This window comes from Doryrhamphus excisus, linkage group LG10, assembly GCF_037039965.1.
Source record: "Doryrhamphus excisus strain RoL-2023G ecotype Guam linkage group LG10, RoL_Dexc_Guam_v1.1, whole genome shotgun sequence".
Classification (NCBI taxonomy): Eukaryota; Metazoa; Chordata; class Actinopteri; order Syngnathiformes; family Syngnathidae; genus Doryrhamphus; species Doryrhamphus excisus.
In genome coordinates this window covers 2,325,805-2,351,527 of record NC_136366.1, presented here as the reverse complement: position 1 = coordinate 2,351,527, position 25,723 = coordinate 2,325,805, and the positions used below count along the sequence as shown (strand labels likewise).

Here is a 25,723-nt window from a genome sequence, read left to right as displayed (position 1 = left end):
TTTTTATTTTATTTTTGTCAGGTACCGAAGTACGAGGTGATATGAGCATCCAATGCCATAATGGGTACCATAGTAAGTGTCAATATAGTGATATATATAGCACCATGCATCATGACTGGTTCAAGACTCTTCATCCTTGTATTTAGCAAATTTATTTTATTTATTAATTTATTTTATGAATTTTTATTCATTTGTTTTAAGTTTTTTAATTTTTTTACATTTTTTTTTAAATATATATTTTTTATTTTTTGTCACGTCAAGTACGAGGTGATTTGACCCTCCAATGACATAATGGGTACTATAGTAAGTGTCAATATTGTATATAATACGGTAGCTAATTTGTTATTTTTTGCCTTGTGCATTATTTTAGCTGTTTGAAGATGAACTGTTGAAAGTATTTGTGATTTTAGAAATAAGGAGTTAGTATGTTCTCTGTTGGCGGCATTATGAATTATCCTTACTGACCTTTTTTGTAGTACATTTAGCGAGTGAAGATTGAAGATTTTGCTATTTTTATGATTGAAAAGGCTTCATTAAATGCAGAAAAATACATTAATTTGCTTAAATGTGCATATGTTATCATATATTCAACCATGAAACTATATGATTTATTCATAATATAATTTTGAAAAACTGTGATAAAAAAAAAAGCTGCAAACGTCGAAGAGCAAAGTGGCAAGGGAATAAAAAAAAAAAATCGCCAGCATGAAATTTTAAGGGTGGGTCAGATGTGTCAAACACTATGCACATTTGACAGAAAGTACATTTACCATGAATAATTCCACTTGACGTATTAAACTGCATCTTTGCATGCATGAGTTTTCCTCCCACATTCCATGAACATGATGAACATGCACGTTATGTTCCAATGAATCTCTAAATTAGTCACAAGTGTCAGTGTGAATGGTTGCTGGTCTATATACGAGCCCTGCAATTGATTGACTCTCAAACCCAGCCGGGATCCGCTCCAGCTCAGCCTGGACGTTAATGAGGATACACTGTATAGAAAATGGAATATTAAATACATTTGAAATGAGATCAAATCAGTTTGTAATTTGCTGTTTTTACAAACAATCTCATTAAATATTGTTTTGTTTAATTTAGAGTGTGTTCAGTCTTGACAGAAAACAAACATTCCAGGCCTGAGTGGATGTCCTCTTGTTATAAAAGCATCATCTTCTGCTTTGATGGAATTGGGATGCCACAGGCACCCACGGGATTTTAGGTCCACTTTCATGTGCTTTGTGAATATTTATATACAATATTACCATTTCTGGAAGCTTGCTACTCCATCCTAATTATTCAAGTGTGGGTATTTCCATGCTGGGTAGAAATTATAAATGATGTATTATACATGGATTAGAAAAAGTAATGTACTGATGAATTATATGAATCCGGCCATTTACATCAGGTATAAAAACGTACCCCCCAGATGTTGAGTGTGACAGATGTGTTGTCTGGTTTGGACGTGACAAGGATCTGATGTGACAGCAGTTATCTCAGGAATTGCTTTGCTCTTTAAAGTCGGCATGCAGCGCCTCCGCCATTATTTGAGACTCCATTCACATGTTCAGGGGGAAGCGCTATCGATTTGGTAGCCTCCTTTCCAATTCCTCGTACCATATCCGACAGAAATGACCCTGACAGCTTCTCGCGGTCTGTGACTGACTTTCTCCCGGCTATCACTCAGTGTCACCGCAGACAACTAATTACGTGAGGTTTTTCCTTAAAAACTCAACATGTCTCTCAAAATGTAAAGAGATTTTTTGCAGCGCTATCTATGCAAATTCCCCCCAGGAGAAACAGCAGGAAGTCAAACTTTGTATGCACGGACTCGCTAAGGATTTTCTTTTTCCGTCTTTCTGCAACTATGAGGGATATTGAATTTAATAATGCATCTCAGTTGAATAACACTACACTGTATGTTTTGACCTGATTGACAGTAATACAGTCGTCCCTCACTCTATCGCGTTTTTTCACAAAGAAACTAGTAAATTATTGTGTTTAGTGTTTAAATACAGCCTATAATTGTTTTTTTAATTGCATATTTAAGCAAATTATACTTATTCTTAGCCTAAATTAAGCATTTTCAAGCATAAAAATGGCGAAATAACTAAATAAATGTACTAAAATACAAAAACAAGGCATAAAAAGCATGTAGTATCCTACATTGGCCACAAGGTGTCAGACATGATCGCTAAAAAAGGCATTCATAGCAGGTGTAAATAATCTTACAACAGGCATAATAATAATAATAATAACATAATAATGATGATAATAACACGGGCTACTCTTGCGGCCATAACCCAAGACAAGCAAAAATTCAACTCTAAACCTCCAGCGTCACTTCCTGTCCCGCCCACCCCTAAGGTTTGCTAGGGAACACATGTAACGTGACACACACAAGCAGCACTTTTATTGATGTCATAACTAGCATATTTACTCTTATTATGTCTACTATAAAGATTAATTAATACAAGTGCAAAGCCATTTAAAGCTGCCATTACATTACACGGATGAGACAGCAGCCACTGCAGGAAGTATGCGGTCCAGAAAAAAAACAAGGCGCTATGAAAGTGTGAGTCTATATTATCTTATTTGTGTCTAATATGACTTCTTTTTTCTGATTATATAGGGGTGTTACTTCATGGTTAGAGGGCTCTAATAATGTTCTCATTTAGAAGAACATAACCAGGTTTTTTATTCCATAACTATGAAAATATTCTTTTTTTTTTCTATGAAAATATTCAGTTTATTAACATGGAGTCCTACTTTACGGACATTCACTTATCGGAAACAATTAACTGCGATAAAGGGATGACTGTACAGGAATGATTCAACCTGCATGTTTGCTTTTGAGAGGATAATATTATGGTTAATGTGGAAATATATACTTTATACTTTATATGGACTTTCCATTTTGTACTCCTTTGTAGGTTTATTTAGTACCATTTGTATGTATATTTTCTCTTCCCCAAATCGTAGGGCTGTAACACTGCAGTTTATTTTTATTTTTATTTTTATTTTTATTTTTATTTTTATTTTTATTTTTATTTTTATTTTTATTTTTATTTTTATTTTTATTTTTATTTTTATTTTTATTTTTATTTTTATTTTTATTTTTATTTTTATTTTTTGTTCACTTTGTATTTGTTCACTTCCTGCTTTCCATAATACAGTTTACTTTTACGATCAGTAACAATTTCATTTGTTCACTTCCTGCTTTCCATAATACAGTTTAAGGTTTTTTGTTTTTTTGGGTTTTTTTTTTTTAAATAATGTACCTTGTACCAAAGTACGAGGTAAGTAAGTAAATAAGACAGCAAACAGCACGTACAATATGTACTTGGCTGGTAATCTGTTCATGTTTGTTGTTACGGAAGTGCGACCTGCAGCAGAGATGATTTGTTTACATGTGACTAATGGGCCAACCGAAAAAGCCAAACATTTACCCACACTGAAAGCTCCATCAAGGGGCCAATAATTGCATCGGTGCATGTAAACTGCGACGCCACGCCAAGGTGCATGTGAAAAGTAGAGAAAACAAATGATTTCAGTAATCTGATTAATTTAGTGCATGGAAACGTACTGGGTGGAATTGGCACACTCTCCCTGTGCTAAATGGGTTTTCTCAGGATACTCTCTCCAAGTACACCGCTTACTAATGTTGGCTTGCTATTACTTCGGTCACAATGTGAATCAAAGGGGGCGTCTCTAAGCAATTAACTGAGAAAATCCGAGGCAAGCGCAATTCACCACAACACAATACATGTCGTTGTGTACGACTGTAGGGTACAGTCGTCTCTTGTCTACATTTGTGCTCCCTGGAGCATGTGATCACGCAACACAACACAAGAACAAAAGTGGCATATACAGCAGCACCCACACCAACGAGAGCCGCGTTGCTCCCATGTTGCTTCCTCAGCCAAACAATCATAATCATGACCTAGAAAGGCATTTTGGACAGACATTATGCTTGAACAAATCCGCATGACCTTGCCATTACGCTTAGATGGGTGAGCTACACAAGTTTGGGGGAGCGATTTTCTTTTAAAAAACAAACGATTCATTCACGACATTGATGCATTGATTTATATTATGGATGGATGGATAATCAAGACTCCATAAAGACGATAAAGACATTACTTCTCTGACTTGATGTATCTTCACTGATCTGACTTTTGACTTTTCCATGAGTTTTGTGCATTGGTCAGTCCAATGAGTGCTGTCAATCACTTCCTTTTTAAGATGTATGTTGTATAGTTACATCTATGAGTGCATCTATACTTCATCTATCTATCCATGTATACTGAATTACTGCATCATAACCTCAACTTAGAAGTAATCTCCGCATTGTATTACGTGTAACCATATGTCTACAAATTCACATTATACTGCATATACCGTATTTTCCGGACTATAAGTCGCACTTTTTTTCATAGGTTGGCTGTTCCTGCGACTTATACCCCAGAGCGACTTATAAATGAAAAAACTGTTTATGTTACATAAACACTGGACACCTTTTCTGTTCATGTTTATTTTTTTGTTTGTTTTTTTCTACCTAATTATGCCTTTTTGGCCTTCTGCGACTGATACTCCGGAGCGACTTACAGTCCAGAAAATACGGTAATAGTAATACAAGACACAAAAATCCATTTTAGTACCTTTATGTTTTGTCGATCACCTTTTTCTATGTCCTTCTCTTTCTTCTTCTCATCCTTCTTCTTTTCGTGTTCCTTCTGCAGTGAATAAATAGTTCTGTCAATATCAACTTTGAAGAAGTCTGTTGTGCCACTTTTAGTTTAACATTGTTTGAAAATTTGCCCATGTACAAAAATACCCATTTATAAATGTACTAAATACATGTACGTATATATTTATATATATATATATATATATACTCCTGGTCCAAAATGTGATGTAGGTAGAACACAAAGTCAAGCCAAGCAGCACACTACAAAACACATGAACCCCTGTACCTGCTGTTTGCTCCTGTCACCTTGGGAGGACGGTGAGATGGAGAGAGGAGCGTCTTCAGCTGATTTCTGCTAGAAAAATGAGATTGGTAGAGCTCATAAGATTGAGGCAGAAGACATGAAGGCACTAGGCGCACAAGAAATATGCTTGTGAATAATGGATTTTTTTAATGCTTGATTGAAATACGGTGTTGCCTTTCTCTATCATGGTTCACTGTTCACGGACTCATTGGGTTTTTTTTTGGTGCAATTTGAGTTTTTTTTTTACATCATATAAACGCTGGCCCTTTAAGAGTTCTGTAGTTCTGTGCTTAAGCACAAGGCAGCGGTATCTCTCTCTATTCTCTAATATTTACAATTTGTTTGATATATAAATAAATATAAATATTTAATACCATACAGACATGTTGCTTGTTGTATGCGTATAAAGAAATGACATTGAAGCTCATGTTCGACTGCCATCAACAAATCCGTGTGTTTCTTCCAGAAAATGTCTTCTCAGACTAAACTTGCAATGACCCCAGCCCGTCGTCTTCTTAAACAAAACACGAGTATCCCGCTCAAGGCAGCCTTTTGGTCTTTCACAGCGAGGGTGTTTCAAACCTGCGTTGTTCATTTTCCCTGCAGTTTATCTGGTAGTAGATCAGATAGACTTGATTGATCCTGGAAGGGAAACTGAAACTTGAAATTGAGGCCTACATTTTGAGGCTTTTATGGTACACTTTATAGTTTTTTTTCAGCATTTAGATTATTATATGCCCGCAAAAAAATGTATGGTCATATCACCTCATACTTCGGTGCATGACAGAAAAATAAATAAATAAATATAACATTAAATAAATAAAATTTTGTTATTAAAAAAATTGAAAATACTAAATAAAAAGTTTCAATTATATTAGGAAAGCAGGAAGTGAACAACTGTAACAGTTACTGATTGTAAAAGTACCACATGAAGGGGTAAAATAAAAATAAAAATAAAAATAAAAATAAAAATAAAAATAAAAATAAAAATAAAAATAAAAATAAAAATAAAAATAAAAATAAAAATAAAAATAAAAATAAAAATAAAAATAAAAATAAAAATAAAAATATCTTAAACTATATTAAGAAAGCAGGAAGTGAACAAATTTGTTCAATTTGTTCAAATGTTCAAATGAAATAAAACCATTACCATTACCAAAAGAAAGCTCAAGTTTTTCCCCAGTCATCCCTGATATTGCTAATAACCAAAATCACTCAACTTATATGAATAACTATAACATTGTACTGCCACAAAAAATGTAACTCTTGTGAGATATTTTGGTTATCACCGTTATATTTGTCCAAACAAAAGTACCTTTAGCTGTACCAGGCATTAAAAAAAGAAAAAAGAATGTACACCCAAAGTACAGGTATCGAGGCTATGCAATGGAGTTCAATGTAACCAAAAGTCTTTCAGTGGATGAAGTCATTCACAAGTATTAGGTAAATTCCATGGTCTGTGATTTTCAGACAGAACGCCAAGAAAACTTCCCAACCTTGCGCCACCACCTCTCAGGGAGTTAATTTGATGAATCACATAATGAATCAAGCTGGAGGAGACTGTCAATGTCAGATTCACATCATTTGGACTAAACTGCTTTTCAATGAGAGCAGCAGGGATGTGGAATTCTTTACCGTTAACTGTTCAAAATAGGCTGTGGAATCAATCAATAGGGTGTGGAATCACTAGTTCTGTCGGCGCTGTGTAAATGTACTGAACTGTCATTGATCCCGTCTTTATGCTGGATGTTTTGTCTGTATTTTGTGTACATTTTTGTCAAATTTAGATTTTATTTTGTGGAGTAAAACAAAAAAAATGTATGGCTTGTTATTCCAACCTACCGCTCCTCAGCCTCTCTTCATCTGCAGACTAATGCTTAAAATGATATCTTGTTTTTAATAATTTATTTACAATCTCATTTAAACAGGGCTCATGTGTGGTTCTTTGATCATAATCTGGCTGCTGGCTGTGCTTCACAGAAAGCAAAAGAAAACAGAGACGGAGTGAAAAAAATGTGAGGGGAAAAAAAGAGACAAATCAAAGAAAGGGACGGAGACAAACCAGACAACATGACAAAAATTCCACACGGAGATCTAATAAACACATGATGAGACTGAAAGCTGTGAACAGGTTAGATTTTTCTTTTATAAAATCAATTTTATATTTATGTCGCAGCAGCGTCGCAGTTCCAGTCAGAAGTTTGCATAAACTCATCATAAGCTTTTGAACCCTTAAAGGGAACCAATTATGCTTTTTCTACTTGTCTGACCTATAATTGTAATGGTAATGGTAATGGTAATGGTTTTATTTCATTTGAACATGCATCAGATTACAATTGAATGCATCACATAATCAGTTCCCAGTTCCACATGTCCAAAAGGAGTAGGAAGAAGCAAAGCTTATTAAATCCTACCCCTCCATCTGGTACTTTTGCAATCAGTAACTGTTGAATTTGTTCACTTCCTGCTTTCTTAATATAGTTTAAGATATTTATATTTTTATTTTTATTTTTATTTTTATTTTTATTTTTATTTTTATTTTTATTTTTATTTTTATTTTTATTTATTTTTTTTCTTTTATTTTTTTTTATATTTTTATTTATTTTTTTATTTTTTTATTTTACCCCTTCATGTGGTACTTCAGTTCAGTTTTTTTTGTTTTTTTAAATTTATTATTTATTTATTTATTTATTTATTTTTGTCATGTACTAAAGTATGAGGTGTACAAATTTTTTTTTATTTATTTTATTAATTTTTATTTATTTATTTTTAATTTTGAATGTTTTTTTAATTAAATACATATTTTTTTTAATTAAAAAAAGATAATGGGTGCCATAGTAACTGTCAATATAGTGATATATATAGCACATAATTCATTCTTGTATTCTTATGTTCAAGGATGCCGAAGTTTAAGATAATGAGGTTATATTAGTTATCGTGATGCAGAAATATCAGTACCACAAAGATTTATTCTGTGGAGCTAATCTGCTCCAGACCAGGCTAAGGTCCACAATCTATTTTATCTCATCCCTTATCTCAGTCAGCAGTCACCATAAAAGGAAACCAATGGTTAATCCACGGCCCGCTACACAATGTTATCACATTCAGTCAGTGATTTTACATGATGCTGCAATCATTACATCATTTTCATGTACAGTCACCTACATACTCACACATTACATATAAACACTCATTTATTTACACAATTTCACTCACATATTAAGTCAATTTTACCTACATGTTCTATGCATTCCTAATCAGAGTATGACTACATTTTCGGAGATGCTAATTGTGTTGTTAAATGTCAATGTGTACTACATTACCCAGACGGCTTAGTGCTGGAGGGGAAACTAGATGTATATACGTTATTGTTGTTGAAGCCACAAGCATGGTGTGCATTGGAATGATGATGATGGTTTCAGCGGAGAGCACTGTTTGTGTACGCGTGCACTATTTACTCACAATGTATTGACTGCCTCTGTTGGCGTTCTATGTTTGTTTTACAATAGTGGCTATGTTTCCTTTTTTTGGCTCTTTTACCTCCTTGGAAGCCTCCATGAGGATTTATGTTTCAGACAAGGAAAGGACGGCATTCTCATTGCCGTGGTGAATCAGTGAATGTGATTGATAGCGGGGTCTATGTGAGGAAGCCGCATGCGTGCACTAATCCAGGATTGGCTTCACCTGTCTTGATGAATCTGTGTCTACTCATCCTGGTTTGGGCTTTATGCAAAAAATTAAGCATAGATGCTCTTGTTTTTGCGTTGGCTGAGCTCAGCTCAGTCATTTAACCTGGATATCTGAATCCTACTTTTGTGTAACGGGCCCCGGATGTTGTTTTTTTATGTTTTTTTTACCTCTTCAACTGGACCAGAACTCTGCTGCCTAGATTTTCATCACAACAACCCCATCCTACAGCAACTTGACTGGCTCCTGGTCAAGCAGAGAATAGACGACAAACTCCTCCTACATACCTTCAAGGTCATACACAACCAACTGACCTCCTTCACGTGGCCACTCCAGCTCGCTCCCTCAGATCCTCCTCCTCCATTCACCTCCCTGTGCCCTCTGCCTGCCTCAGCACCATGGAGAGCAGAGCTTTCAGCCACTCTGCTCCCAAACTCTGGAAGTCATTACCACGTGACATCCGAAATACTGACTCACTCCTCATCTTCCAGACGCAAAAGTCATCTGGTCAATGCTGCATACTCAGTTTGAACCTTTGTTCTGTATCATGTGCAGATCATGGGTTTTTTTAGAAAGACGTTACATTACATTTATATTCATTTACATTTACATTCTAATAATAATAATAATAATAATAATAATAATAATAATAATAATAATAATAATATTTTAATATTAATATCAATATTAATGATTGTAATAACAATAATAACAATATTTAATATTGATATTAATAACAATTAATTATTATTATAACTTACATTTATATTCTAATAATAAATATTATTATTATTAATAATAATAACTTATTATTAATAATTATTATAATTAATAATTATTGTTATTATTGTGTTGAACATTGTTTGCATACACTAACAAGCAAACAATGTGTATGCAAACAGTGTTCAACACAATAATAATTATTATTATTAATAATATTAATAATTATATTATTATTAGAATATAAATGTAAGTTATAATAATAATAATTAATATTAATAATATTTTTAATATATTTTTATTTTTATTATTATTATTTTAAAAAATTATTATTTTAGTGTATGCAAATGTATTAGTGTATTAGTGTACGCAAACAGTGTTCAACACACTTTTGACTATCCAGGTTCAGGAGAGGTCTGTGCCTAGAAAAAGCAACAGCTCGGAGTCCTTGGCAAATAAAAGTCAGTAAATGGCTGGTGAGCGAAAATGATCTCTCCGTGTCAAGTCGAAGGATTGCAGCCGTCAATTTCAGCCAAAACTATTAAAGCGCTACTCGATACATAAATGGAATCACAATGAATCCCCAAGTGACGGTAGTGAATGGATTGTTATAATTGTTGATACGTGTATAATATATACATATGTGTGCATGATGACCATGCACCCATGGCCTGCCAGATGGTCAGTGGCATGAAAACGTTTGGCGACCCCTGGTAATTTTCAATATTTTCCCTTATAAATCACTGGTTGTCCCAACATTTCCAGGCCACTGTATGTGATACCATGCTTGGCAAAAATTGTTGTTTTTGCATGTAAATGTTTTGTTAATGGTTACTGTAATATACACAGCATTTTTAGTGTAACATGGATTGGCCTCACATGATAGCCATTGTATTCCAACTTCATATAACATGGAGGTGTATGTGATACTCACCAGGGATGTAGGCAGAGCCTCTTTGTCATAGTATTTTTTCCTCTCATACTTGTCCCGGATGAATACCTCCACAGCCCTGACAATGTAAGTTAAGGAATGAAAATGATGCTTTCAACAAGAATATTATACTCTACTCAATATAGTTATTCAAAACAGATAAGTACGACCTTTTTATGATTTTTTTTTTTAAACTACAACGCTAAGAATAAAATTGCAACATATTTATAACAAGAGTGTCCAAACTTTTTTTCCATCCAGGGCCACACACTGAAAAATAAAAGGATGCATGAGCTGTTGTCATGACAACTCCAAAGTGTCTTGCGCGGCCCCCCACAGGCCTTTGTGGCAAACTGGATGCTCCTTTCCCCTTCTAAATCTACTGTGTCGGTGTCTGTGACATTGCTGCCCAGGTAAATGAAAGATTCAGTTGTCCTCAGTGGCTGAGCCGTAATTGTTTCTGGCGGTTGGATGGACGTTGGAGGAGGCTGGTAGAGCAGCTTCGTCTTGGACATGTTGATCTTTATGTATTCTTGATCTTTTTGTACAGTTTTAAATGAAAGTTAGGGGGATGCATTATGTGCCTGTGTAAATATTTGCTGTTATCTTGTTTGATACATAATTTACATTTTGCACTGTTGGATTTTAAGGAGCTTCTAATATAGTTCCCAAATGCAAAAATAAGAAATTTTCATTAAACAATTTATTGCAAACAAAATAAGAAAATCTTGGCAAAAATATGGATTCAATGTCATTTTCTGTCCTGTCATGCCAAAGGCAAAAAAGCTTTCTCCCTTTGAATGCAATGAATTTGTTGATGTTGGACGCAGTAAGAAGTCATTCAAAATTCCTTCATCCTGAAGGTTAAGGAACAAAAAAGATGAGTCGTACACCCACAAAAAAATGTCACCAGTCCTGAACCAGAAGATCCAATTGGCTGTCCGCCAAGACACGGGACAATCCCTGGACCAAATGAAGGTTGTTACTGGTGCCAAGTGCAGTCCAATAACCATCAGACGGCATCTGCGAGAGAAGGCTTTTAAGAAGAAAAAAAGCAAAAGCCTTTTCTCTTCATATTTGCCCGTGTGGAATTTACACGAGAGCGCTAAACATGGAACATTGAAAGGTAGAAGGAAGAACCTTGATGGTCCTGATGGCTTCCAACGTTACTGGCAAGAAGATCCCACCTGAGATGTTGACTCATAAAATAAGTGATATCAACCTTTGGTCCTGGCCAACTGTAGAGAATGTGCCTGCACTGTCAACACTTGTCTTCATAAAGAGTGTTAGAACAATGTGTAAAACCTGAAAAGGATACTGGTCAGTCTGTGGCCGACTGAAGTTTTCCGGTAGATGGGCTTCATACAGCTGCTTGGCCCGACTGTTACCCATGTCCACTATACTCTGAGAGGAAAAAAAACGGCAATACGGAGTTATTCCAACAAGTGAAAGAAAAACTAAAGGAAGTCGGGTATCACGTGATGTTGGTGTTTACGCTTTACTGGGCATGCCCCATTGACTATTCTGGTTGATTATGTAGACAAACGATTGGAATATTCCTTTCCATGTATACGATTGCTTTCGGAAAAGTCATTCGGAAAGAGAAAAACTCCTCATGTAAATGTGGCTAGTGCCAAGACTCGTTCTATGCAAGGCATTTGCTCAAACACTTGAAGAGTAAGCTTGTTTACATTTCAAAATGATGCTATTCGCTAAGGATCGACCGATACATCGGCCGATATTTGAGTTCTTTACTTCAATCGGTATCGGCCGATATGCGCGTGGGTTCGCCCATGTATTTTTCCGCCGCATGATTTACAGACAGGCATCCGCCGGGTAGCTTTGTATTGCCGGAGGACCCTGCGACACACGCAGTTGCGGTACCCCCTCCCACACCGCAACAGTAGTGAATCACAATAAGGGTACGTGACCTGTAATATTTGTGATCATTGTCATTTTTTTCATGTAAATTGAGGCAGCAAAAGCAGTATCGACCACAAATATCGGCCCAAGTTAAATCGGCTAAGGGTGATGGAAAAAAATCGGTATCGGCATCAGCCTGAAAAAAAACATATCGGTCAATCCCTACTATTCACTACATCAGATGCTTTGGAATTGCAGCACATATTTGTTGTTTACATCAAATTATTAATATTTATATTAATAATTGTTATTACAAACATTTTATTATAAAAAAATATTATAACAATAATAAAAATTATAACAACTTTTACTTATTTACTTAATATTTTCTGTATTTACTACATGTCCATGTTCTGCTGTATACTTTGTTAAAGTATAGCCAATGTAAAAATTATGAACTGTTCATGTCTTTATAATGGGGTAAACTTACTACCTCTGCAGGGATCAAACAACCCCCCCCCCCCCCCCCCCCCCCCCCCACAACTGTATGTGGTGATGATAGCAGAAGTTAAAATCGGGATAATCAGCCACCCGGAATTAATTAGTCATTAAGAGCAGCAATTAACATCCAGCAAGAGAGAGTGAGGTTCTCCTCTGACCCAACTAATTGTCTTAATCGTCAATTGATTTGCTTCCATCGTATTCATTATAGAAAAATAAATGGTGTAGTACAGAAGTACACACACGTGTATTCAACGTCTTCCTGCATTTGTGGTGAAGTTGGCGGACAACTTTATATTGCACAATAGACTCTCGGACTCAACTTGGTATAATGGTCATCGTTAAGACTCTGAAACGGTTCAATTACCACAGTTACCATCTGAAATGTAATTACAGCTTATGAACCACACACTATTCCATCCTGTGGAGGTAAATGTGTGGAAAATGTGAAACTGTGTGTGCACCTGGATCTGCTCCGAGGTCCATTGGTCCAGATTGACAGATTTGACCCTTGAGATGTGGACGCCAAGGTTGCGGTGGATGCCGGCACAGCGGATGCACATGAACACCCCGAGATTCCATGAAGCCCATCGAGGACCTGGAGGACAAAGAAGTCATGGTAATGGTTTTATTTCATTTGAACATGCATCAGATTACAATTGAATGCATCACATAATCAGTTCACAGTTCCACATGTCCGAAAGGAGTAGGAAGAAGCAAAGCTTATTAAATCCTACCCCTCCATCTGGTACTTTTACAATCAGTAGCTGTTACATTTGTTCACTTCCTGCTTTCCTAATAAAGTTTAAGTTTTGTTTTTATTTATTTATGAAAAAATTTGAAAAAACTTGTCACGTACCAAAGTATGAGGTGTACGAAGTTTTTTTAATTTATTATTTTTATTTATTTATTTATGTTTAATTTTTTTAATTAAAATGTAAAAATGTTAACATAATTAATGAAGTAAATTAGTTACCGCTGTTAACACGCTACTTTTGACAGCCCTAATTCAAACAAAAGTAGCTTTTTATGAATACTTGAAAGAAATCGACAAATATTTTCACTCATTTGCGGTCCAAACATCCTGTTTGCACCACATTTCCGGGTGTGCCACCCTGACCTTTGACAACAAATGATGAAAAGTTTTTCAATGAGGAGGCAAATAACGATTATTTCCATAGTCATATAATCTCAAGCTTGTCATTTCGATTGATTGAGCAATCGGTTAGACCTACATTTCACTCATGCAATATCTACCAATCACAAGAAGATGACGCATAGACAGCCGTGCAGATAAGTTAAAGTTAAGTGAATGAAACTTAAATAAAAATTGCTTTATTCCATTAATAAAAACAATTGAAAAATTATGTCAATCAATTCCATTTTAAACCCAAAGGCATAATACCATAAAAAGAACCGACCCCCTCCGCTTTCTCTTACATTTGATATGTCACCAGGGTAAATGATGGTTCCAAGTCGGTCGTCTGGGTGCTGCACAACTAACTGAGGTTACGTAAGCGTCTTAGTATAGAAGCAGAAACAATGCCATGAGCGTGCCGCACGGCTCAAGCAAGTGCAGAAGCTCCATGCGGATCCAGGCTGGATTTTTATTCTTGTTGACATACAGTTGGGAGAGGACGGATGGACGTTTGAAATTATCCCGCAAGATGCTGCCACACGAGCCTGAAGGTTTCAATATTTAAAATATTGTGCCAAAGTTTCTTATAAAACTACTGATGTAATATTAGACATGTAGTATTAAAACCTCTAAATTGTTTTAAAAGTATTTGTTTTATCAAATGATGTGGTTCAGTTCAGAAGAGTACAAGTTTGTGAATTTCTATTGTACAAAATCGACCAATATGTTTTTTTTGGGCCAATGCCGATACCAATTATTTTCCATCACCCTTAGCCGATGGCCGATTTTGCTTGGGCCGATATTTGCGGCCGATACTGCTTTTGCTCCCTCAATTTACATGAAAAAATGACAATGATAACAAATACTACATATATTTTAACAAATATTCATATCGATTCAAATATCGGTCGATCCTTAAGCCGATAGCCGATTTTGCTTGGGCCGATATTTGTGGCCGATACTGCTTTTGCTCCCTCAATTTACATGAAAAAATTACAATGATAACAAGTATTACATATGTTTTAACAAATATTTATACCAATTCAAATATCGGCCCAATGTATCAGCCGGCCGATGTATCGGTCGATCCTTAAGCCGATATCCGATTTTGCTTGGGCCGATATTTGTGGCCGATACTGCTTTTGCTCCCTCAATTTACATGAAAAAATGACAATGATAACAAATATTACATATATTTTAACAAATATTTATACCGATTCAAATATCGGCCATCGATCCTTAAGCCGATGGCCGATTTTGCTTGGGCCAATATTTGTGGCCGATACTGCTTTTGCTCCCTCAATTTACATGAAAAAATGACAATGATAACAAGTATTACATATGTTTTAACAAATATTTATACCGATTCAAATATCGGCCCGATATATCGGCCGGCCGATGTATCGGTCGATCCTTAAGCCGATAGCCGATTTTGCTTGGGCCGATATTTGTGGCCGATACTGCTTTTGCTCCCTCAATTTACATGAAAAAATGACAATGATAACAAATATTACATATGTTTTAGGAAATATTTATACCGATTCAAATATCGGCCTGATATATCAGCCGGCCGATGTATCGGTCAATCCTTAAGCCGATGGCCGATTTTGCTTGGGCCGATATTTGTGGCCAATGCTGCTTTTGCTCCCTCAATTTACATGAAAAAATGACAATGATAACAAATATTACATATATTTTAACAAATATTTATACCGATTCAAATATCGGCCCGATATATCAGCCGGCCGATGTATCGGTCGATCCTTAATTCAGATGATAAAGCTCTGTTGTAGTCAAACAAGCAAAATACCAGGTATACCAGGTATACCAAGGTAAATCATTCATTCATTCATTCCAAAACAGTAATAATTTGATATGTGATGTAAATCAAATGGGAACTTGGCCAATTACCAAATTGCTTTTACGGTCTTAGAAAAGCACCAGAGGGCTCAAATCGAGTTGCCCAGTGCCTCTTATTTAAAAATAAGTTCAGGTTATGACATCAAACTCCTTCCAATAAACTTCATTAGATCTAATATCATTGGGCAGGAAAATTAGACACATATTATTTAAATGTGCAAGTGGAAGACCATCAGCATAAGCCAATTATATTTTGAGATCCAGACTACAAAACATGTGCGGAGTCGGGCCTGGTCAAAAGGAGCACAGAGCAACGGGCTTGCTGGTCTTGGGTAAGAGCATCAGTGTGTTAATTCAGGGGCACTAATGCGCTTGACGGCCTAAAGGGGCATTAAAGCAGGGATGACTGAGTGGTAAGCCGAAATCAACTAGCAGAGCCCCAAAGCAGGACTCTCTGTTGGTTATCTGTCTATGCGGATTCAGTTTTGCTTTTAGTGTACTCTTTCAAAAAAAAAAAAAGAAGGACACTCGTACGGGTCGCTTTAATTTGTCGCTGAAGTATGTGACAATTCCAAAAAAACATCCAGCAAACAATTAACCTTGTAATGTACGCTGTCATGGAGGCCAATGCGTTGCGTACATAAAGTCACAGTCACAACACATCAGTCTTTTAATGCACAGCTTTGGGATTTACTGTCATTTTGACACTATGGAATCTTATTTGGAAAATCCGATGCAGCTCAGCTAACCCTGACTATGTAAGAGCGGGATCATGAATATACACGAAACTTAAAGAGTACTTCTGTTGGGAAGTTTATCCTTCCTTTACAGGAAGAGCTTGTCCTTTAAGAAAAGTAACGCACTGTACAAAGAATCACAGAATTGGCCAATGAAAACGGAATTTTGCTGAAATTAAAATGATATTTCGGATTTTTTGACATGAAGCTCTATGACATCACTGTCAGTATTTTAGTCCACTAAAGGTTCTGGTCAGTTCTGTGATAAAGAACGTATTTCCACTTAGTTGCCACGGACAATAAAAAGTTTGGCTCTATTTGTTCTATTTGTCGCCTGTGAATTCTTGTGTATGTGAGGAAGAGGCTGGCATCTACTTCCTGTGTGTGCGTGATTACCATTACCATTACCATTAACTACACCATTAGTTAACGGTTCTGTGGTTATCAACCGTCAAGCTTATCAGCAGTTTGGCTTGAAATGCTTCTCCTCTTCTTTTGGACATAACTCAGCCTACACTTGAAAAGTCCCAGAAACTCGTAAAGGACGCTGTAACAACTCATCTTCAGTAGATTTTCTTGAGTTTTATTTCAAACTTCAAGTATTTACAGGAGCTTGAATGAAACAGGAAGAACATCAAATTAGACTAACGACACCGGAACAACAATAGTTGTTACCAGGGGCGTCACTTGGTTCTGAGGACGGGGGGAGCTTACCCCCCTGGAGATGCACATGATATTAATGAATGTAGTAGACATTCAAAAAAATCCAAAAAACAAATAATGAACAAGAACCGGGATATAATTTTCCCACTTTTGGACAGATTTAGTAGAGATACTCAATTGTTTTAGGCCACCATTACATTTACACAAGTACACACAATCTACACTGCAAAACCGCAGTACAGTACAGTGGACAGTCATCAATTATATAATAATCAATATTATATGATTAATTAGTCTATTATTATTACTATGATCATTATTCTTTTTCTGATTATTACTACTACTAGTAGTAGTAGGCTAGTATTAGCTTGCCTATTGGCTTGCTTATACGCCTGCTTTTGCCCTATTATATGGTAATGGTAATGGTAATGGTTTTATTTCATTTGAACATGCATCAGATTACAATTGAGTGCATCCCATAATCAGTTCCCAGTTCCACATGTCCAAAAGGAGTAGGAAGAAGCAAAGCTTATTAAATCCTACCCCTCCATCTGGTACTTTTACAATCAGTAACTGTTACATTTGTTCACTTCCTGCTTTCCATAATACAGTTTTTTTTTTAATATGTACCTCGTACCAAAGTACGAGGTGGTGTGACCCTACAATGACATAATGGGTACCATAGTAACTGTCAATAACTGATATAGATAGCACATCATGACTGGTTCAAGACTATATGAAATTATATGAAATTTGTCAGATTTTTTGGTAAAAAAAAATCAATAAAAGATTTTTTTAAAAATCAATAAAAAATATATACAATTATTTTGAATAAAAAAAAATAAAATTAAAAATTAGTCATGACGAATTCACCAAGTAGTTACTTTGCACAGCCACTTAGCATCCTATAATACATATATGTCATAGTTATGTCACATCGGCATCAATCAAGTCAATCGGGATTTCAACCACATGCTCGTTTGAGTGTCATAATCACAGAAAAATTGCCATATTTCCAACATGTTGTCTTTAACAGAAGTGTGCGTTTAGCTAACTAATCACCATTTGCGGGATGACAGGCTGCCTTGTAAATAAATACTGTAAAAAAGCAGGACTTTCTGTTGTACTGTAATACTGTAAAAAATATATAAATCACTGTAAACCAAAGCCCATAACAACATTATCAGGAAGAAGGATTTTTTTTAGTACCTGTCGTCCAACCTCATCCTCATCCTCATCCTCACTCCTTAAAGTCATCAAGTGAACACGCAAACACATGAAGACATCAGCGCTGATTCGGTTATGAACACACACCCACGTGTCACGCACACGCAAATTGTGTTCGACTGCTGACCTGATTGGACGCAATGAGCTCTGTTCATACACTCTCTCGTGCAGGTAGAACGTCATTAAGAGTGACAAAACCAGAGCATAAACCTTCTCGGTGACGGTCAAACTGTCAACAGAAGAGGACCAAGTCACACTTGAACAATAAATGTACCCAGGATGCATACACACTGCCATAAGCATGTACTTACATACATATATTTATGTACACACCCTTACGAAAAGAAAATATATTTATAAATATATTACTTTAAATATATTGTATTATATTATAATATATTATTTTTCCATTATATTTTCCAATACATTATATATTATAAATACATGGAATAATATATTTTTGTACATATATTATACAATATATTCATGTAATATATGGCAATATATTGCAGAATATACAAATGATTGCCGCTTTCAATATATTGAAATATATTAAATCCAAATATATAATATATGAGTTTATTTATCCCAAATTATATGCAATTTTATATATGTAAAAAGTCCTTTTTTAGTCTTGATCGCAATATATTTTTTATATGTATCAATATATACACATATATGATCTATGCATATATTGCAATATATTGGAAAATATGAACATGAGATCCCATATATGGAAATATATTTCCTAATACATTGCATTATATTTGCCAATATACTGCAATATATTTTTTTCCCATAAGGGCATTCATGGTTTCAAACAAAATCTCACAGCTGAGAAAACCACACGCACACATCCACACATCCACACATATACGCCGGAAGAGGGACTGTGGAAGTCTACAACATGAAGGAGGGAGGCGGCCAACAGAGCATGAAATTAAAGCCCCGGCAGAGTGCATGCATGCATAGGACCGGGTGCTATATCACCTTTTAAAACATACTGATATTATTTCTGACAAGATATAGGATGACACATATTGGCATAAGTTGGTGTTGTGTTTAAAATGCTTCATTGGGCTCTCCCTGTTGCTCGTGGAGATTCGTGGAGTACTGGATTTTGGGCGCATCCCTAGTATACCAAACCACCTGTCGCCGACTTGCTTCTTCCTATTTGTTTGTCCCGTCACATCTACGCTGCTGTGTTACTGCAATTTCAATGACTTTGTGGATTATTTCCAGTCTTGTTTCAAGTCGGTATGATTATGATTCACTTGTGACAGGAACAAATCGCATTTCAGTTGATTGTTGGTGAGCATCAATCTGTACGATAAGGTCCGAGTCTAGCCAAACCGTAAACTATGGAACTATGTCAACTATGGAAAGGACTGCATAAGGAAGTCAAACAATGCACAACGATGAGCCAATTCAAGAAACAATACAAGCAGTTGATGTTTGCTAAATACAAGGATGAAGAGTCTTGAACCAGTCATGATGTGCTATATATATCACTATATTGACACTTACTATGGTACCCATTATGGCATTGGATGCTCATATCACCTCGTACTTCACTACGTGACAAAAAATTAAAAATTAAAAATTTTACACTAAAAATTAAAAATTAAAAATTAAAAATTAAAAATTAAAAATTAAAAATTAAAAATTAAAAATTAAAAATTAAAAATTAAAAATTAAAAATTAAAAATTAAAAATTAAAAATTTTAAATTAAAAATTTTAAATTTTAAATTTTAAATTTTAAATTTTAAATTTTAAATTTTAAATTTATTAAGAAAGCAGGAAGTGAACAAATGTAACAGTTAGTGATTGCAAAACTACCAGATGGAGGGGTAGGATTTAATAAGCTTTGCTTCTTCCTACCTCCTGGGAACTGATTATGGGATGCACTCAATTGTAATCTGATGCATGTTCAAATGAAATAAAACCATTACCATTCCCAATGTTTCACCTTTCAGATGATCTTATTTCACACTATGACATACAATACAACACTGACAGTAGGGTACGGGGTGTGCCTGCTCAGCCACACTGAGGAAGAATAGCATTGCTTAGTAGGTAACTTTTTGGACCTTGTTATGTCTCCCAATTAGCAGTAGAAAGGAAAGCCACCAATATTGTCCACTTGTGGTGACCATCAATAAGGGTAAAGATAATCGAATGCTAGACGGGGTCATGGATTCCTTGGGCTGTTACAAGAAGATCTGGGAGAAGATCTTTACACAATGTAAAATGTCATAAAAATGTTCCAGATAACCAAACATTGACAATATCTACACTAATTGCGGTATGGTTCGTCTTATGGCATTAATAAAGTGATGAATTAGTTTGGCTAAAACAACAAAATATAATCATCAATTTCTTTTATACCTCCAGGAAAGAGATGAGGAAAACAAACATCATTGGGTGACACTGCAGTAGTTCCCAGTAAACAAGGCCCACTTGATAAAGGTTGCCAGATTCAACTAAAAGTCAAATGAAATGCAGCAAACAAGACTCATGGTGGTTGCCAGGGATGTACTGCCCCCTGCTGGTTTAAGATTTAGTGCTGCAAGCAATAAGGTGAATTACACAGCAGTCCAACTCCAAGACAGTAATGATCAATTCCGCCTATAAAGCTCCATTTACACACAATGTGACCTAACTAAGCTACGTTATTATTAGTAGTAGTAATAGTAATACTAAAATTGTTACACCGAAAAACTACTCCACTCCAAAATAGATCACTCCAGTTATGTGCCGTTATACTCAATTATTATTTAGAATTTTTTTCACCCACCCCCCAACTTGAAATACTAGAGAAACTGACAATATTTACTCACATATGTGTACTGTACAGACTGAACTTGAAGCTGAAACCAGGAAAATGCATACAAGCGTATTCAAGATGTCAAATTGCATGTTGAGTACTATAAATTTGTACATTAAAACATTGCATTGCAAATTAAAGCGACCCCTCCATCCATCCATCCATTTTCTATGCGATAAGACTTTTATGAATACAGTACATAATTATAATTAGTTGCAAAAAGTATGTGTATTTGATTTGCGACTGGCAAGGAAGAGTCAAAGATAAGTCATCTAAGAGGCGCTTGCCAAGACGCCAGTATGGAGCCCCCCCCCCTCCCCCCCTGCACACAGCTACTTAGCAAGCATGCCATCTGATGACATTGGTGAAAAGATGACGTACAATCAAAGGTGAATTAAAGTCTTAAATGGGAGGAAGGGATGAGGTATCACGGAGGGCAAGGCAGTGAAACAGGAATCAATAAGCATCCTTCCTCTAGCTCGCTCTCCCTCTCTCTCTCTCTCTCTCTTACACACACACACACACACACACATGCAGTGTGTGTGAATCTGTAGGCTAAAGTGAGTCACCACACCGCAGTGACACACCCAGTAGTTTCTCTAATGGCAAAACTATCCAACCTGGAACCTTAATATTGAAATTACAGCAGAATTAACATTATTAGCAGAATAAAATTAGCAGAATAATCATTTTATTTCCCGTACATTCAATGGTGTGGTGGTAAAAAATGTAGATCCTGGCCTTACCTGTACACACTCGCTAACAAACATATTATAAGAGTAAGAGCAAAAAGAGTAGCGCAGGAGGGATCGGTTTTTACTGTCATGTCGGACATGCCATTGTTGACTCCATGCAGTGATGTAATCCAAGATATACTCTATGTCTCATCAATGTAATCTAGTGGCCAGAATACTACATACAACTTGTTTTTCAATATGTTTTGACTAATTATAGCCCATCGTCAACAGCGATAATTTCTTATTATTTATTTTTGGAAAAAGCACAAGTGACATCCGAACATTAGAGCCCCCCTAGACATGAAATAACACCCCTATAATCACCTTTGCGCCACAGAAACCCACCATGCCATGCCACAAATAGATTACAGTCCTGTGAGAAACACTGTAAATGAACGGCGGATTAATACATGAAGTCAATAAAAGTATAATAATATTATAATATTATAATATTGTCAGTGAGAGAAAACCGCATGTTTCTACTAATAGATAAATGTTACAAAACGTATAAGACACCATCAAGCCAGAACATCCACACAAAAGCAATACAAAAAAATATGTAATACAATCCTGATGTCTTGTCTGGCAGTGATACAGTGGTACTGCAATATATTCCCAAGTGTGAATACTACAGTATTTTGGTTGCATTACACAGTTTGATGCCAGAATGTGACCAGTTTCTTTGAGTAAGATCAAATAAACATATAAAGATGCACACTGAAGAGGACGAATGTTTTCCACTCATAAATAAACCAGGCAAGGACGTGACACTGATACAGCGTCATCAACGCGTGTCAAGTTATTGGCAATACAAAGGCGGAATCACCAATCTTCAGATTTCAAAGTAAAACACATTATCAGTAAAGGGGCTGAAATAAAATATAAATATCTTTATTAAATATCAAGGCAAAGCGACGGTGTAATACATATTTCATATACATTATATGGACGGATGGATTATTAAGAAGCTATGCAAGGTAAGATTAATAAACCGAAAATCTGTCACTTTTTTTTAGATAAATTTAAAGATTAACATAAAGACTTGATATCATACAAAGTATTTATTAACTTTAAAGCCCTTTGGAATTGAATGGACACGAGTGCTTCCATACTACGCTACAAAATTAAATATTTTACTTTGGAAATACGTAACGGAAGTTGGATACTTACTGGCGCTGTGCTCATATACAGCTTGATAGCGTATCATTTAAAATAATTCAAAGTGCCAAAAGAAGCTTATCTCAGGGACATGACATGACACGACATGAAACAGATGATGACAGACACATAGTAGCAATGTTCAGGGTTTACATTTAGGACATAAAACAGGAGCAACTTAGCAAGAGTGCTGACGGTGCTGCGTTGCTAGCTTTAGTCGACCGCTAGCGAGCTGCACGCAAGCACACGGTTTGACATTATTCCGCACATTTGTCATTCACACGATGAGTAAGCAAGATTTACCTTTCGCCTCACAGTCCGCACAATATTTGTTGTCGTCCTCTCTCAGCAGTTTAGACAGAATGGCCTGATGCTGCTCGTTCAGTTTTTGGGCTTTCTCCCTTTCTGAGCGAGTCGTCATGTCTAACAAAGTCTGGGTGATAGTCCCTTTCTGCGTAGAGCCGAGAAATATGACAAAACGACAGAATGTATTAAAATGGATGTGTCATCTCCGGTAAGCTCAGGCGCATTGTGTGTGCTAGCATCCAACCTGCTAACAAGGTGATATGTATCCAGACCAAAGTGGCAGCATCTCTGCTGCGTTCAAGACCATCGGACATCTCGGTGACACTTATGTACACATATTTGCTCCTGTTTTCAATGAAAACGTTTTTTTTTAAATGTTAAGAATGTTTGTGTCCTCCGACAGAAACCATTCATTCATTCATTTTATATCGCTTATCCTCACGAGGATCGCAGGGGTGCTGGAGCCTATCCCAGCTGTCTTAGGGCGACAGGCGGGGACTGGTCGCCGCACAGAAACCATATTAAAACAAAAAATATATTTCCCTCCTCAATCTTTTTCATTCATTAATTTATTTTTCTACCGCTTATCCTCACAAGGGTCGCGAGGGGTGCTGGAGCCTATCCCAGCTGTCTTTGGGCGACAGGCGGGGACTGGTCGTTGCACAGAAACCATATTAAAACAAAAAATATATTTCCCTCCCCCATCTTTTTCATTCATTTTCTACCGCTTATCCTCACAAGGGTCGCGAGGGGTGCTGGAGCCTATCCCAGCTGTCTTTGGGCGACAGGCGGGGACTGGTCGTTGCACAGAAACCATATTAAAACAAAAAATATATTTCCCTCCTCAATCTTTTTCATTCATTAATTTATTTTTCTACCGCTTATCCTCACAAGGGTCGCGAGGGGTGCTGGAGTCTATCCCAGCTGTCTTTGGGTGACAGGCGGAGACTGGTCGCTGCACAGAAACCATATTAAAACAAAAAATATATTTCCCTCCCCCATCTTTTTCATTCATTTTCTACCGCTTATCCTCACAAGGGTCGCGAGGGGTGCTGGAGCCTATCCCAGCTGTCTTTGGGCGACAGGCGGGGACTGGTCGTTGCACAGAAACCATATTAAAACAAAAAATATATTTCCCTCCTCAATCTTTTTCATTCATTAATTTATTTTTCTACCGCTTATCCTCACAAGGGTCGCGAGGGGTGCTGGAGTCTATCCCAGCTGTCTTTGGGTGACAGGCGGAGACTGGTCGCTGCACAGAAACCATATTAAAACAAAAAATATATTTCCCTCCCCCATCTTTTTCATTCATTCATTCATTTTCTACCACTTATCCTCACGAGGGTCACAGGGTTGCTGGAGCCTATCCCAGCTGTCTTCAGGCGAGAGGCGGGGTACACCCTGGACTGGTCGCTGAACAGAAACCATATTAAAACAAAAAAATATATTTCCCTCCCCCATCTTTTTCATTCATTTTCTACCGCTTATCCTCACAAGGGTCGCGAGGGGTGCTGGAACCTATCCCAGCTGTCTTCAGGCGAGAGGCGGGGTACACCCTGGACTGGTTGTTGCACAGAAACCGTATTTAACAAAAAAAATATTTCCCTCCCCCATCTTTTTCATTCATTTTCTACCGCTTATCCTCACAAGGGTCGCAAGGGATGCTGGAGCCTATCCCAGCTGTCTTTGGGCGAGAGGCGGGGTACACCCTGGACTGGTCGCTGCACAGAAACCGTATTTAACAAAAAAAAATATTTCCCTCCCCCATCTTTTTCATTGATTCATTCATTCATTTTCTAGTGCTTATCCTCACAAGGGTCACGAGGGGTGCTGGAGCCTATCCCAGCTGTCTTCCGGCGAGAGGCGGGGTACACCCTGGACTGGTTGCTGCACGGAAACCATATTAAAACAAAAACTATCAATTTTCAAACATTTTTCAAAAAGCTCCAGAGACCCACTGGGGCGGCGCTAAAGAGCCGCATGCAGCTACAGAGCCTCAGGTTGCCGACCCTCGATCTATTTGAATCGACAAAATAGAGGTCACACACAAGAGAAACCTTTCGCCTGTTCAGTTTGTGATACAAAATTCTCTACACTCACAATAATCCGCACTAGAGAGAAACCTTTTGCCTGTTCACTATACTATACGTAGGTTTTGTATGAAATCAGTGTTTAAAAAACCACACTGGAGAGAAACCATCCATGTGCTCTGTTTGTGGTTAAAAATTTTCTGTAAAGACAAAATTCACAACTCACACCAATATTCACACTGGAGAGAAACCTTATCCATGTTCAATGTGTGGATTTGGTGCTGCACGGAATGAACATTTGAAAAGACACATGAGAGAAACCATTTACCTGTTCTGCTTG

General features: G+C 36.6%; 1 protein-coding gene across 3 annotated transcripts in view; it reads right to left on the bottom strand.

Annotated features, from left to right (window-relative positions):
• LOC131120076 (stromal membrane-associated protein 1-like) overlaps window positions 1–23,637 on the bottom strand; it is a 45,658-nt gene extending 22,021 nt beyond the window's left edge. For 2 of the 3 annotated variants that reach the window (XM_058065157.2, XM_058065160.2), the window contains exons 1-6: window positions 23,351–23,637; window positions 13,164–13,297; window positions 11,654–11,739; window positions 10,339–10,414; window positions 4,980–5,048; window positions 4,665–4,739 (exon numbers count right to left, since the gene is read on the bottom strand). In XM_058065157.2, the coding sequence (XP_057921140.2) occupies window positions 4,665–4,739; window positions 4,980–5,048; window positions 10,339–10,414; window positions 11,654–11,739; window positions 13,164–13,297; window positions 23,351–23,468 (558 nt within the window). In that variant the 5' untranslated portion in view covers window positions 23,469–23,637. The remainder of the gene's footprint in view (window positions 1–4,664; window positions 4,740–4,979; window positions 5,049–10,338; window positions 10,415–11,653; window positions 11,740–13,163; window positions 13,298–23,350) is intronic. The other variant, XM_058065158.2, reaches the window with a different exon arrangement.
• Window positions 23,638–25,723: the final 2,086 nt, after the last annotated feature.